The sequence below is a fragment of the Balaenoptera physalus genome, assembly GCF_965194825.1.
Source record: "Balaenoptera physalus genome assembly, chromosome: 17".
Classification (NCBI taxonomy): domain Eukaryota; kingdom Metazoa; phylum Chordata; class Mammalia; order Artiodactyla; family Balaenopteridae; genus Balaenoptera; species Balaenoptera physalus.
The window spans coordinates 55,319,877-55,336,909 of record NC_138895.1 but is presented as its reverse complement, the minus strand read 5'-3'; the positions used below and the strand labels follow the sequence as shown (position 1 = coordinate 55,336,909).

Here is a 17,033-nt window from a genome sequence, read left to right as displayed (position 1 = left end):
ATTCAATGATCAGAGGAGTTAGGAACATGATACTTTAATGGGTATTGTCAGTTTAGGGTGTTAATGAGGTACACTTCTAAATTGTGCAGTTTGGAGTTAATCGATTAAACATGAATTGAACCAAGTTAGTGTTAATAACATAGTGAAGACTGAACAACTGTTATTCAAAGAAGAGTGAGTTTCAGTCATGATTACAAGGTCAGTTTCTGAGACACCACTGTTCAGATTTAATTAAATATCATAAGCATTTATCTGTTTGTTTCCTGAATTAAATTAATGTGACTATAGATTGATAATGGTTTGTGTGACATTTGTTCTCTGAAATTTTCTTTGGTCTCTGGCAATGTATGTAAATTATTATTGTTAATGATGTAAAAGTTTATGTTGTATTATACATATTGAGGTTCGATGTGTTGTCTGTGGACTGAGGTCATTTATGCAGAAGGTGGCATCATTATCCTCAGTAACAGTATAAAGAACAATGTGAACAGCTTCCACGTGGTGCTCTTATCCAGTGTATTGGGCACTGTGCTAATTGCTGCACAAACAAACATCATCTCATGTAGACACACAAACAACGGGAGTGGGGGGAAAGTCATGTTATTGCTGTCAGACAAGGCAACTGAGTCTCAGAGGAGTTAACTCTTCTGGTACACAGATTCTGAAAGGAGATCCAGAATGCAAAATCAATCTGCCTGAACCCATACCTGGGCTACTGGTCACGACACTCTTGAGACCTGCATGTGGAATGTCTGCTGGAAACCTCTAGAATCTAGAACAAGGGTTGTCAGCCCCGATGGTGTGTTAGGGTAGGATGGTGCTGGGACCCTACCCAAGACCTGTCTCCAGAGACAGTTTAGCACCAGTGGTAGTTTTTAAAGCTCCACAGGTGATCCCAATGTGATTTAAGATTCTAATGTGAGCCTCAGTGATTGGAAACCACTAAGCTCCATATTCCAGGAGGTTCCAGGAAAGCACCTGTGCTCAACTCTTTGGTTATCCCTACCAAGTAACTGAGACCTCATTTGACCTGCACCAGGCTGAGGGAAACCTTTCAAACGCTGCTTTAACGGCCTCACTATAAATGACCTTACAATGAAACACTATAAATAAGCGTTCCCTTGCAGCCACCAGGCCTTACACATCACCCCACTTGACCCTCCCACCTGAAGACGCATCCCGGCCGTGGGTTTGGTATCAGGCCTGTCCTTGGTCAGACAGAATTATCTAAGCAGCTTTAATTCTCTAACTCCATGACTCAACATCCAGACATTAGTAACAATAACCACTTATCGAGCTTCCATGGACCAGGCATGCTGTTCAGTGCTTCACATGTGTTACTCATTTGATTCTCACACTGACCCTATGAGGTAGACGCTCTGATAATACTCATCTTACAGATGAAAAAACTGAATCTTAGAGAAATTAGGTAACATGATCTAGGTCACCCTGCTAACCTGCAGAGCCTGGATTTTCACCTGGTTCTACCCGACCACCGGGTCCATGTTCTTGGTTCCTCTCAGTGCTCCAGGTCTCCACCTGCGCCCCAGCGCTTCCGCAACTCAAGAGGGAAACTCCTCCTTCTCACCACAAGTCGTCCCTTCTATCCTTTTCCAGCTAATGTCACCTCCTCACAACTGTCACTTAAATTGAAACCTCTAGACCACCCCCGATACCCATCACCCTTGGCAACTAGTGGGTCTGATGTGACCCTCAATGGCTCTCAAACCTTTCTCTCTTCTTTCAGATCCTCCATGGGTTCTTTCCAAGGTTATTTTTGTAACCCCTATAAAGAGTCTCCCTATCCTAGTCCTATCTTTTTCAAATCCAAACCCCACTTCACTGGTTTTTGATTTGATCATTTGGTGATGCAAATTTGATAAACACATTGAGGTTTAAAATTTTTTAGTGATGCAGTGAGTCCCATTTGATAAAACACTGATTCCTTAGCAAGGCGTTCTTCGTAATATAGCTGCAACTGACTTCTTCAAAGCCCTTTCCTACTGCTCTGGGGCCCCTTGTTCTTACCCCATAAACACTGTATGCTCTTCTCTAAAGCTTATAAACTGGGGGCCCACAGAATCTGGTCCAAGAACTGGGTAGGTTCACCCAGTACTATTGTGTGTGAGCGTGTGTGCGTGTGTGTGTGTGTGTGTGTGTGTGTGTGTGTGTGTATTAACTGTCACCATTTAAAGAATTGGGAGAGCTCAAGTAAAAATCCAGACCTCTTCCTTCTCTTGTGACATTGCTTCTCCAGTTGCCCACAGTCCTCACCACCCCGTATTGTGCCCCAACCCAACTCACCTCATGGGTTTAAATGACCTGCATGATCCTGTAGGCGTCTGAGGTTGTGATCTCCACGCTGGGCCATTAGAAGGTCTCTAGGTGTACCGTGCATCTTCATGCCTTCGTATCTTTGTTCACGGCGTTTCTTCAGATTAGAGCACCCTTTCTCCACCTGGTAGAGTTTTACCTTTTAAGCATCAGATAAAGGACCACCACTGCTGTGAAGTCCTTCCAATAAAATCAGTCACCTGTGCTCAATAAGCCCATAAAGCTTTATTTCTATTTCTAATGTAGTTCTCCCCAAACTATTAAGGGCAGTTGTATGCATGTCCTCTCCTGGCTAGATGGGAAGACCTTGAAAGTAGGTTCTGCTTTGTTCAGCTTTACACTCTCCCCGACACTGTCTACCATCAGGCCTCACCCACTGTATTCGTTCCATGAGCACTGAGTTAAGTAAATTCATTTGAAATCAAAAGCCAGTTTTTGCTGCCCGTTAAAGTCTTTTCATTCCCACTTTTCTGTGAATGAACAAGTAAAAATCGTATTCGTTTATGTAGAAAGGATCAGTGAAATTATTGTTTCATATAAGCCTTGAGCAAACGTCGGTTTCTAAAGTCTCTTTAGTAAGATTATATAGCTGGTGATGAGAGCTGGCTCCACCTGGCTTCTAAGTGTATCATGCAGAGAATTGTATAAATATAACTCCCTCCCTTCCCTAGTATTGCCCATATGATCAAATAATAACTAATATTTTTTACAAAACACTTTCACACTTATGACAAATTTCTTAGGTGGTAAATACTTCATTAATCAGGTCTGCATCTTCACCTACAGTTTCTAATCTCATGGTCTCACAGGAAACTCACATTGCAAACTACTTAGTTCACTATATCTTTCTTTGAGACTTTATTTTCATTTCTTTTACACCTTCTATTAAAGCAGAAGAATGCTGAACTCTTAAGAATCTAGATCGAGGTTGAGAAAGAAGATATAATATTTCTTATAAGATGCACAGTAGGTAGCATACAGACCTTTCTTTAGGGAAGGAATGCCCAAAGCAGACACGAGGAGGAAAAGGATTTCACACTCTCTTCTGAAGAAGCATGAGTGAAGGACCACAGTTGCTGTGGAAGCAAAATCTCAGAAGGAATGACCAGATTCTTTTAGTAGCTGCCTGTTTTTTGCCAAGACTATCTGCTGATAGCCCTAAGCCTCAGGCAGCTGACTGCAATGCCTGTTAATATGTGAAAGACTAGTAACATTTTGCTGTTTCCATTCTCTCCCTATAAGAATTGAATGTGGAACAGGTGTGGGCAGGGAAGCAGGAAAAGTCCCTTGGAGAGTTATAAATTAGCCTGGTCCTGGGTTGAGTTCATGGGCATCTCTGAGGAACCCCATTCCTCCCCAAGGCATTCCAAGTAGATGAAGAGAATCTAACAGGAACCAAACAGTCTGCAGTGTGTCTACATTCTAAGAAAGAATGCCAGAAATTTCAGACTCAGATTGAAATCTTTGTCATAGTTTTCTTTTCTTGTGATCCAATTTCCTCTTAATCAAGAGCGATTTTGTCTCTGCATTGTCAGACCACAGTTAACATTATCAGATGCTGTTGAACTCTAAAAACACATCTGACAGATTTCTAGATAGAGTAGTAAATCGTCTCCCCAGTTGTCTTAATCCTGGGAGGTAAATGACCTACAGGATGGAAAACTGACATCAACATATTTTTTAAAATAAATTTGTCTCACAATCAGAAGTACTTAAAGTTCTTACCTTTTTTATGCTCTTAGACAGCAGTTTTCAATCAGTGTGGTTAACTGCATGTCAAGATTGGAGGAAAGTATACAGTTTAAAAATCTATAGAACTGTTGTATGAAGAAAAAATTCTATTTGTCTTACTTTAAGAAATTACTCAGTGTTGAGCCCTGAGCATTTTTACCTGGTTTAGGACACTTAATAGATGGTTCTTTTCCTGTCCAAATGACCTATCTATACAGTCCTTTTTTAAAAACTGTATTTCAGTCTTTGTTCTGAGAATTGAAAAAATGGTTTTTCTGCATGAACTTGAAGTTCTGCTAAGGAAGGTTGTATTATTAAAAACAAAAGTTCGGGTAGGGGTTGCTTCTGATAGCATTCACTTATTTTGTCTTTAAATAGTCTGCTTTAACAAAATATTTGAAAAGATTTGTTGTAATAATCTCTGAAATTCAGTGTGTGTGTTGGTCTCAATTTAAAGATTTTGTAAAAAAATAATTGGACCAAAATTTTGACTATTGTCTTGTGTATTAATAGGATTTGTCTATAAAATAATTCAAACGTGGGACTAAAACACCAGGCCCTTGTCTCCCCCCTTATCTGGGCCTCAATTTTCTCATCTGGTAAATGGAGGTTGGATGAGGTGACTTCTAAAGTCTGTATCGAATAGAGTTGAAGACAAAAGAAAAAGGCAACTTAGGACCTTTGATGAGTGGAGTGAGAAGAAGCACATGCCTTACATCAGACATCTGGGTTTGAGTCTCAGATATTATTCGCTATAGGAAGTTATGTGTCATTGTATTCAGCTATAAAATGGGGACTAAGAGCTATATTGAAAGCTGTTGAGGTTTCAATGGAAACAAGCTTATAATGTTCCCAGCACAACTTGTGCACATATTTTATGCTCCTATAAATGGTAGGACCATATTTTAAGGTCAGGAAAAACCTAAGACTGAACACATGATCGGATCTAGTAATTTCCACTCTGGCACTTGGAGAAGAAAGGGCGTGGTCCTATCGCTGTCCTTTACCAACAGAGACGCCCTTCTGCTCTATGAAACTGGAGCTGTCAGGGTTTAAAAAAAGCACACCATCACAGGGAAGGCACTGCATCTTGGCAAGAAGCGCTTAACATAGTTTCCACCGTCACCAAATTCTCTTCCCACCCCACATCCCACTTCTATTTAAATCCCAGGCCCTCCACCGGCCCATACTCATTTTAGCCAGTGCCCAGGCTAGCAGCAGAGAAGAGAAAGGTAGCATGGCTCCGGGGGAAAAGGAAAGGGAGGAGGGGCCAGCCAAGAGTGCCCTCCGGAAGGTACGCACAGCCACCCAGGCTATCCGCTTGGCCCGAGGTTGGCAGCAGTGGGCCAATGAGAACAGCATCAGGCAGGCCCAGGAGCCCACAGGCTGGATGCCAGGAGGGACCCAGAACCCACCCCAAGCTTCTGGACCAGTGATATACCCCACCACCCACCGGAAAGCTCAGAGTGCCCCAAAGTCTTCCTCCCCAAAGCCAGAGGGACATGGAGACGGACAAAGCTCAGAGGAAGCCACCGAGGTCTCTCAGATCAGAAGGAAAGAGGTGACCAAAACAGTTGTCAGCAAGGCTTATGAGAGAGGAGGGGATGTGGGCCACCTCAGCCACAGATACGAGAAGGATGGTGACACGCCTGAAGCTGGGCAGCCAGACAGTGAAATGGAAAGAATCCTCCGCGGCCATGGCTCCCCAACGCGGAGGAGAAAATGTGCCAACCTGGTATCTGAGCTGACCAAAGGCTGGAAAGAGATGCAGCAGAAGGAGCGGGAGGAGCCCAAGTTCAGGAGCAACAGCATAGACACAGAGGACAGCGGCTATGGAGGGGAGACGGAGGAGAGGCTGGAGCAGGATGCAGAGCGGGTGGCCGCTGCCAGAATCAAACGCCCCTTGCCCTCCCAGTAAGTGAACGCATCTTCCAACTCCTGATCCCGCCTTGAGCCCCAGGCAGCTGCGGGAATCCCAGAGAGCAGGGAAGGACTACCAAAGTCAGAGCGAGACTCTCACAGATAGGGCAGGCAGCAAGGTCTGGGGAAAGGCATGTCCCTGGGCTAAGAGGGCAGTACCAAGCTCAGTCATGGACCTTTGGGCCAAGGGCCTGCACTATTTGGTTTCTCCTTTCTGTTTTGAACACTCAAGGTTTAGCCACAACAAAGATGAAGCCACTGGAGAGGGGTATCTGCTTTGGGTAAATGTTTTAAGTCAATTCTATAATGAGTAACAAATTGGCTTATTTGTCTGCAGAGACAGGTATTTGCTGGTAGACTGAGTGGAGAAACCTTTCCCTTGTCCAAAATGTCTAAAATATTTTCAAGAGACACATCTACCCAAATAGTGCCCCTGGAACACGGATTTCTGTGAGCCTGTATACAGGTGGGAAGCTGCTGTCTGACGTGAAAGCAGGCTCTGAAGTCAGACCCAAGTTCAAATTCCAGCTCTGCCCCGACTATAGTTAACAATACTGTATTATACACTTGAAAGTTGCTAAGAGAATCTCTCTTAAATGTTCTCACCACAAAAAAAAAAAAACTGCTTACTTTTCTAAACCCATTTCCTCCTTTGTAAAACAATGGCAACAGTAACCTTTTGGAATAAATTCTGTTGTATTGGGAGGAGATGAGAACTTAGCACAGTGCCTGCACATAAGCTCACTGTATGAAAGTTATTACTCCTCATATAGATTTTATTATTTAGCAATTTTTCAAACTTTCAGAAAACTTTGTTCTGCTTATAAACAAAGATAGAAATGCTATTAAAGCTAGGTAATTAAAATATCACAATCCGAAAACAATTAAATGCACACACACACACACACACACACACACACAGACTCAAACTGATACTTTAGTCTGACAAGAAACTCATGTTTTGTTTCAAGACAGTAACTGCCTCCACATAACAAAGTCAGGATTTCTCACTCAACAACCACAGGATATCAGAATATAGGAAAAGTCTCAGATGTGGCGAATGCTTATAAACTGACTCCTTCTGGGAACGGTTAGATGTGTAGGTGTTTTTTTCAACTTTTATGAAATAATCAGAAAGTAAAGAACAAAACTGGTTACCTTATTTGACAAAAAGCTGTCACAGTTTGTGACTTTAAAGATGTTTTGAAAGAATTAGCACTATTATATTGAAAGCTTTCAAGAAAAATGAAATGGCAGACTTAGATAATCATAATTCCACGTGCATTTAGTGTGTGCTATGGGTATTTTACGTGCTTTGTCCTTAGAACTCTCACAATGAGGTAGGTAATATCCCATTTTAGGGATGAGAGCACTGCAGCTCAGAGGGAAATTTCACTCAGCAAGTTAGTGACCTGAGATGTGTATGCCTGTCTCCAAACGCAATGCTCTGAAACCAGACGTGACGCTACTTCTCATGCAGCACCTTGAGGATGCATTCAGAGATCTAGATTTGTGCTCCACTTACATTCACATAGGCATTCATAATTATAAATCACTATTCTACCAGACCATAGGGAACCATAGTCTAAGTTTTGGCCTTGTGAATTTGGGGGGTGTGTGTGCTACAAAACAAAACAAAAGAACAGAATAAACCCAACGGAATAAAGACTAAGGGTGGCACAATGACGATCTTCCTGTCAGCATGTTTTGAATTGGCCAGAGGTAGGGAGGTGACAGCTGGGACCAATCTCCAACGCATGTACTCTTCTTTGGCACTTGTCTAAGTATTTATTCATTTAATCCTCAAACCATTCTCATGAGGTAGGCATAATCATTATCCTCATTGGATAGATGGGAACATGAGACAAAGAAGTATTAGGGAATTTGTATAAGATTGTACAGCCCATGGGGTTTGAACCCAGGCACTCTGGATCCAGAGCCCACCCTCTTGACCTCTACTCTAAACTGTCTCACCTGGAAGTGAGAACTTGCATACCGGACCCTTCTGTTGGTTCCCCCAAACAGACATGTACATGGACACCTTCTTAGTGTGGTAGAGAGACACCTTTGAATGAGAGACAGATTTGAATCATGGTTACTTTGGCAACTCCTAAGTTTCTTTGTTCTCATCTAAAAAAAATAGATGTGATAATCCATAGAGTTATTTTGGTATTAATTATGTAAAGCAACGGACCCAGGAAAGCTACTTAATAAGTTGTACTCATTATAATGCAAGGGGCCAGCCCTGGTGATCCCAACACTACGAGATGCTAGGAGATTGGCTCTCAGGGTTTGGGGAGGAGAATGGGAATGAAATCCCTTCCTTCCTTCTTTGGTTCCTTTCCCTTAGTCTTAGGATACGTAGGGTACCAGAACGTTGTACACAGCAACAGCAGCTCTGAATGTCAGCAGTAATCCTAGCTATGCTCAGGAAGCTTCAGCAGAAGCCCAATGGGACTTTTTACCTGATGGGACTCTCACATACTGCTTGAGAAAGGAATGTGGCATTATTGAGGAGGCCTATGTGAAAGGGGGTTTTGTTCATTTATTTTTAATTCTAAGCACCATTCTTTCCCCATATCCACTAATAGGGAGAAAATTATGTGTCACGAATATTTAAGTAGAAAAAAAGTTTTCTTGGTGGTTAAGATGTTCTATGGATAACAGAGACAAGTCAGGTTTGGTAGAAAGTAAAAATATTCTTTACCAGTAGAGTTTTACTAACTGGGGCTTTACTATGAAAATAATTTCTATTTTATGCTTTATTTTTTAAATATTCAGTGTTTTGATTGTATAGCTATGTGACTTGTTTGGTCCAGCTCCTTTAGACAAAGGAAATTTTACTTCCCATACAGTAATGATGCAATATTGAAATGACAATCACTCATCTATCCTCTCCTCCAAGTTCTGTTTGGCAAAAATACTAATGGTTGAGCATGACGGTGCGTTTTATAGAAAAGGGAACTGAGCGCAGAGATGTATACAAGTCATAGAGCTAGTAAGTGATGACATTGGGAAGGCTGATGCTAGAGCTTGCATTCTTAACCACTGTGTTAGACTGATTCTCTGAGGACAGAATGGACTCAAGAAATCAAATGGAGATCAAAGCATCAGCTTAATTAGTGGAATCCCAATAACTCCCAAACTGTAGTGTTTTGGTACAACTATACTGAAGATATTTGCTAGATATGAAGGGGAAAGTATGGCTTTCTAATATTTGCCCCCAATTCTTGAGCTTGGAACCCTTTCCATGGACTCTGAGGACAGTTGCCCATCTGCAAGGAGAAGCACAGGCTTGGCTCCCAAACCTGGTTGATAACAGAAAGGAGAGCACAGTTTTGAATTCAGTCACCCTGCTTCTGATAAATGTGACCCCGTAGATATCAATCTCCCATTAACCAAATTGACTATACTTCCTGTGGCGAAGGGCAAGCAAACCAGTGGACAGAGGAGCAGATTCTCCCCAGAACTTCCCTGAGAAGTTGGAAAGGGTGGCGGAAGTTCTTCAGTTTACTGACAGAGAAGTGTTCTAGCCTAAGATATGGATGTGGTGCCAGTCTTTGAATATCGCTTTGCTTCTATAAATGTATACGAGATTGTCTTTCTAAAGCTCAATCTAAACTATTATTCACATTTTTACTTGAAATTTAGAAGAACAGGATAAGCTGATATATTAAGTCTTACATTCATTGATCAGGATACTCAGGGTATAAGACTTTCTAATCCTGATTTAAACCGGAAACTTCCATACTTTTTAAAAATTGGAAATACTAAGACAATACAGAACGTTTATAAGATAGAGAAAATTAAATACTCATTAAGATAAATTTTCTTCTAGTACTTCTTTAAAACAACCTTGTCTATTTCCTAATTCTTGCTAATAGGACCAATTCTTTTGCTTTCCTTTTCTCTTATTACTGGGAATTACAGTTTGACCCTATAACAAACGGAAATTAAGATTTAGTAGGTGCTTTTTTAGATGTTTCTCTTCTTCACAGAGTTATTACCTCACCAACCCCAACCCTTATCCCAAATGACATAGTGTCAACACTCAGGGAATTTAAGTTCCTAATTAAAATTAGAAGAAAAAATACAACATCAATGAATGAGAGACCCATATAACATACAGTTTAAACAAATTACCTCTGGATGATAATTTGAATATTTTTCTATTTTTCTGCTTCTTGTAAATTTTAAAATCAATACAGTTGATGCAAAACAACATGGGTTTGAACTGTGTGGGTCCACTTATAAGCGGATTTTTAAAATAAATGCTTGCAACAGTATTACACAATCCATGGTTGGTTGAATCTATGGAGGTGGAACCATGGATACAGTATAAGTGTAGAGTTATAATCGGATTTTCAAGTGCTTGAAAGATCAGAACCCCTCCCCCACCATTGTTCCCTTGAACAACCCGATGAGGATCCTGTAGTACTGTAGTATTTACTCTAAAAAAAAAATCCATGTATAAGTGGACCCGCACAGTTCAAGCCTGTGTTGTTCAAGGGTCAACTGTAATACCAGCATGAAAGAGAATTTTGAAAAAGAAAAAAAATCCACTGTCATCTAGATACCAACATAATTATTTTCAATTGTGCACGTGCTCTTGATTTCTTCAGCCTGGTGTGTACATTTTACATTTTACATGGTTAGAATTGTACATGGTTAGAATTTACATGGTTAGAATTTTACATGGTTAGAATTGTACCATATATACTCAAATGTGGTTTACTCTGATGATTTTCATGAATGTCTTTTAGTGGTTATTCACCATTCTTTTTTCATTATTGAATATTCAACTAGTACCTAAAAGAGTGTCTGGCACACAGTAGTTGTCATAAGTACTTTAAGAGGGGATGGAAGGAATGTCAAAGTGTCCAGAAGCTCCTTAAAGGGAGGATGTATTATGTTTTATACTATAGGACAGAACCACAGCTGGTGCTCAGGAGATGAAAAGTATGAGTTAATAAATCATGCTATTCTTTTCACTTTCTTCTGAGATGTTTCAAGTCGCTTCTCCAGCAAGATGTTCCAGCCTCAAATGAGGCTGAGCTCTGGGTTTTGCCAGGATGACCCTGGGCTTGCTATTGAAGACTATGTCTGCCATGGATTGCCATCATTCCAAGGGCACTAGGTGTTTACTCTCCTTTGATCATGAGATCAAGCAGACCATAATCTGAGCAGTTGAACAGGGACAGTCTATGGAGATGCAGATGAAGACGAGGACCAGCAGGGTTGAGGGAAATGCATTCCACTTCAGGGCAGTGTAGCTCCTAGCACTTTTCCATACATGTATGATTTTTTTAAGTTGTGATAATTGTGTAAACAGTTTTTGTATGCTGCTTTTTCCCAATTAACTTTGTCATGTACTTTTGTCCATGTGGTTACAAAGAATAGCAGTGTTATACTCAGCAGTGTACTCCTAGTTTGAATTCTACTGCAATAGTGAAACAATGCAGCAAGTGTAGGACACAAACCACGGGAATTAGTGAAAGGTCGCCATCTAGTGGATGTCCTTCCTCTTCGAAGAAAACAGTGCTGGCGCAAGTATGCTTGCCTCTCTATCCAGAGTGTTAGCCCCCTGCATCTGAATGACCAGACTGCAGGAAGTGAGTTTGGATAGTGAGGAAGACCCACATCTGACCCGTTACTGGGTTTTGAACAGCAAATTGTGAGAGTTCAGATAGAAGGGGCTATTGAGTTTGGGCATGCCATTCCTATAAGCAAATTCAACCCTGCTCTACATCTCCCACTTCCAATGCTTCCACACATGAAGCCACTCGGAGCTGGGGAGAAGGATGGGTGAGTCACTTGTATGGATGAGGAATACAAATTTCTGACTTTTAGGTAGTCCAAGAGTTCATGCTTTACTCATAAAGGCAAAGAGACCTAGAAAAAATTATTATCTCTTATTTTTTTGAATTGTTCATATTTCTTTTATAATGAAACAATTATAGAGTTACATTAAGATGCATATGTACAAGGAGTACAAACAGAAAGCAACCCTTGGGTGTTAAAATATCAATATTTTGATTCTTCATCCTCTCTCTCTCTTTTAGGGCAAATAGATTCACAGAGAAACTCAACTGCAAAGCCCGGCAAAAATACAGCCAAGTGGGCAACCTGACAGAAAGATGGCAACACTGGGCTGATGAACACAGACAATCTCAGAAGCTCAATCCTTTCAGTGAAGAGTTTGATTATGAGTTGGCCATGTCCACCTGCCTGCACAAAGGAGATGAAGGCTACGGCTGTCCCAAGGAAGGAACCAAAACTGCCGAAAGGGCCAAGAGAGCCAAGGAGCATGTCTACAGAGAAATCATGGACATGTGCTTCATCATCCGAACGATGGCTCACCACAGACAGGACGGCAAGATCCAGGTTACTTTTGGAGATCTCTTTGACAGATACGTTCATATTTCAGATAAAGTTGTGGGCATTCTCATGCGTGCCAGGAAGCATGGACTGGTTGACTTCGAAGGAGAGATGTTATGGCAAGGCCGGGATGACCATGTTGTGATTACTCTACTGACTGAACCTTCAACCGCACGGGCCAAACTTGACCCACTCTTGTCTTAATGCTAAATGCGGATGTAGTGAAAAGTAAAATGCAAACTGCTCTGTAATAAGTTGGTAAATATTAAACAATTTTTACATGATTGACTTTTTTGGCACTCTATTTAAGCACACACAAAGCATTTCAGAAAGCACATCGAGGACTATTCGTATACAACAGTATAAATATTTGAAATTCCATTTACCCTTTTGGGCAAAAATGTTTGACTATTCTTTGCAAAACTACTATAAATCTTTAAATAAATAATTATATCTAAGAAAAATGCTGACTTCAGGGAAATATCAGCAAAACATATTACAATGTGTCATTGTTCAGGAAAAAAAAATTCCAGCAAGTTTGGCAAAACTAAATTTAAAATTTTCTAGGAAGCTTGACTTTGTACCATTATTTTTATCACTTAAAAAACAAGCACACAAAATAAGCACACAAATAAAAAGTGGTATTCAAATAAGATGCTGAAATTTCTCTGTGGACTTTGAATTTAATAGGTTTCCAACAGAAATTAGCCACCTTTCTCTGATGTGATTTGCACAAATCACATAAAAAGACATTGCTGGTGGTCTTAGAGCCAGCAGAGAAGGCGGTTTTGTTCACTTTCTCTATGAAAGCAGAGCAAAGGTAAGACATTTAGATTTACCTGCCTTTGCAGGACTTCTTGGGGAAGTTTTATTTTTTCTCAAAACCTTAATGAGTCATGCTGTTTGAAGTAGAAATACAGAAAATGCTACAATGAATTGGAATGTTGAGTGTAGAAGAATCTGATAGAATCATGGGTAGATGAGAAACAGACTTGAGACATTTTAATTTACTTCATGCTGTAATAAATTTTTTGAAATATCTGAAAGTCCTAAAGCAGCAATATTAGTCCTGCCAAAGTGAAAAAAGTATAGCTTAATGATGACAGACAAATTTATTTGGCACTAATCTGTTTCTTGTCAATTGTTCTCAATTAGATTTAATGTGCCTTGTATAATTTTAAAAACAAATTGAATAAAAAATGTGAGATTACAATTTTTACAGAATTCAATGGAAGTTACTAAATGATATTATAGCACTTTGGTGTTAGATACAGAAATTAATGTCAAAGCACAATACCTCAAAGTAATAGACACTCATAAATTGTTAGGCGTTAGGTTTAATATAAAGTATGGATTAAACTACCGTAAGAGTTATCCTTGTTTTCATGTATGATTCTCTTTCAAACTGAAAGTTCCAAAAATCTTCTTAAAGAAGAAAGTTTATACATTTTTGTTTCCATAATAGATTTGTTAAATTACAAATTAATGACTAATATTTCTAAGTAGAATTTCATGTAAGATGTATACTTTTATCACAACAGTGAAACCTATGTCAAAATTTAAAAACATGGCACAAGAATAAAAGATACTTTCTTGTATTTTATGTTCTTGTTTTTATATTACTATTTTGAAGTTATATTCCACAATACCACTTTCTGGTGTTTGAAATACAAAATTATAGAGTGCAACTAGGGTTACTTCTAGAATCAGTGGAATATTTAGACAAAGAGCACATATTCAACTCTGGACAGTAACAGTTTATGCAAGCATTGATGCAGATCATTCAAAGTTCAGTTTGTCTGAATTTGAGGATGGAATTTAAAAGTCTTCTTCTCAGAGAGCTTACATTAACACTCTTCTGAATAAGGTGTGACTGTAAAATCAGAAAGTTTTCTTAGAGGAAAATGCCTGCTATATGACAGATTTTTATCTTAAAACTCCATGATAGGAAAAATCCATGGTTGAAAACCTTAAGGCTTTTAGACAAAAAAAGATGAGTAGAACTCAGGTGGCAAACATGTTAATGAAAGTCCTCATATTTTCATAGTCACCAAATAACATATGAAATAATTATATATAAAGTAAATATACTATCAATAGCACTTTACCTTTGGCGATTCTAAATTCCCAGTAACGGATAAGCGTACAGTTGGTTTCCAAATCTTCAGGATTTTTTTCCCAAACTTTCAATCGGATGTTTAAGAGCTTGGGGTTACTGAAAGGTACATTTTTTTTTAACCTTTACTGTATGGACCTCCAAATGCTTGATGCCTTTTAATTTCTTTAACTTGAAGTTTTATGACTTCCTGATTCCCAAGTTCACCTTATCACTTTGCCCACTTACATCAACAGGAGGGAAGTCTGCACTCGGACTTTCTTTCTCGCCAACACTGTGTTGGAAAATGAGGCTGCACCTATATTTTTACTTCTGCTTTTACTTTCCCTTTCCCAACTCAAGTTCCTTTTTTTTTTTAATGAATTTTTATTTTTGATATATATTTTTTAAAATAAATTTATTTATTTTTGGCTGCGTTGGGTCTTTGTTGCTGTACGCGGGCTTTCTCCAGCTGTGGCGAGCAGGGGCTACTCTTTGTTGTGGTGCGTGGGCTTCTCATTGCAGTGGCTTCTCTTGTTGAGGATCACAGGCTCTAGGTGCATGGGCTTCAGAAGTTGTGGCATGCGGGCTCAGCAGTTGTGGCTTGTGGGCTCTAGAGCGCAGGCTCAGTAGTTGTGGCGCACGGACTTGGTTGCTCCGCGGCATGTGGGATCTTCCCAGACCAGGGCTTGAACCCGTGTCCCCTGCATTGGCAGGCAGATTCTCAACCACTGCTCCACCAGGGAAGCCCCCCCCCTTTTTTTAATACTACCAACAGATATATTAGGTACTGTTTCTCACATGATATGGGAATAATTCTGTGTAAAGTAGAGTTTCGTTTCAATGGGAACTCACGCTAGAGAAAGTATCGCTGTACTTTATTGTCACTATTTTCAGGGATTACAGAAGCAGGGAACCATCTGGCCCATGTTAAAGTGGCCTCTTAATGCAGATGCCTGCTAGAATATGCATTTTCATTCCCAGTACCGAGGATGTTTCTCGATACACAGTAAGAACACAATGTCTGCAGAAGTATTTAATTTATAAATGCGCCGTATGACCTACCTTCTTGGCCTAGAGGTTTTCAGAGTGCTGTGGTTCAATATCATCCCAGCAAGGATTATCTCATGGCATTGTGTGCCCAGATTTGGGGGGCACCCCTGTATCTAACAAAATCACATTGCATTTACTTTTTGACCAATAAATTCCAATCCCCAAACTTCCTTTTAAGATACAACTCAAACAATATGAAAATACATATGCATAACATAGTATACTATTTTTAATTGTAAAATAATGCAATAACCTAATACATATAGGAAAATGGCTGAAAAAAGCATGGTACATACACATGGATGCAGCTCTGAAAAAAGTAAGGAAAAGGTTGCAGGGGAGATTAAGATGGCAGAGAGTAGGAGAATGCTGAGCTCACCTCACCCCAGGAACACATCAAAAATACAACTTCACGTGGAGCAATTCTCACTGAAAACAAACTGGCAACTGGTAGAAAGGCTATTCTACAACGAAGCCTCTAAAGAAAGATTCACACAGAGCCAGGTAGGAAGGGAGGAGAAGCTGTCAGATCAGGGCCTGCGCCCTGAGCAGGGAACACAAAGAGGAGGGGGATATATCACAAGCTCGGGGATCCTGCCTGGGAGTGAGGGGCTCAAGACACATATTGGGCACCCCTAGACCTGGAGTCCGACACTGGGAAGATGAGCCCCTTTAGCTGGTTTGAAAACCAGTGCACCTTACCAGAGGGCTGTTAAGAACCGAGACTCTGCTAGTGAAGAGTGCCCACGTGCTTGATTACTTCCAGGAACAAGCCAGAGGAAGCAGTAAATTAGACTCAGTAAAACAGGTGAATGGGTGAGTGTATGGAGGGAGCAGGGCGATGGTCAGGAGAGGAGAAAGAAAGCAAATAGTTCTTTTGTAAACACTCTAGTACATATATTTTGGTAAACAAATATACACAATTACTGTTGGGTACATAGCAAGGAATGAAATTTGCCGGCCAAATTTAGCTTTAGTAGAATACCGCCAAAAAATGTTTTCCAAAGTTATTCCACTTCACATTCCTTTTTAAATAGCATTTATTGGCTGTTTTAATACTCCTAGGAATTGTCAAAGTCTTCTGCCTTTTTTGTCTTTTGAGTCGTAGTCATTTGTATATTGTGTATATGAGACCTTCATTAGATCTGTGTATTACAAAAACCTTCTACTCTGTTGGTTGCCTTTTCATTTTTAATGATGTCTTTTGATGAAAAGCTCTTAAAATTTTAATGTAGTATAATTTACCATTTTTTTCCTTTATAGTTAGTGCTTTTCTGTCCAATTTATGTGTATCCTAAAGTCATGATGATATTCTCCTATATTTTTCAACTAAAAGCATTATTTTTTTACCTTTAACATTTAGATCTACAATCTGTAATTAATTTTTGTACGTGGTATGAGATGGGTCAAGATTTTTTGTTCCATACAGACATCCGATTAATCCAGCATCATTTATTGAAAAGACCATTCTCTCCACTAAGCAGCAGCATCATCTTTTTAAAAAATCAGTCTGTTTCTAGAC

General features: G+C 39.9%; 1 protein-coding gene across 1 annotated transcript; it reads left to right on the top strand.

The window, feature by feature from the left end:
* Nucleotides 1-5,282: 5,282 nt before the first annotated feature.
* ABRA (actin binding Rho activating protein) lies at nt 5,283-12,647 on the top strand. Its single transcript, XM_082434343.1, has 2 exons — nt 5,283-5,979; nt 12,048-12,647. Exons 1-2 carry the CDS (start codon nt 5,303-5,305, stop codon nt 12,565-12,567), a joined length of 1,197 nt encoding a protein of 398 aa, XP_082290469.1. The 5' UTR covers nt 5,283-5,302; the 3' UTR covers nt 12,568-12,647.
* Nucleotides 12,648-17,033: the final 4,386 nt, after the last annotated feature.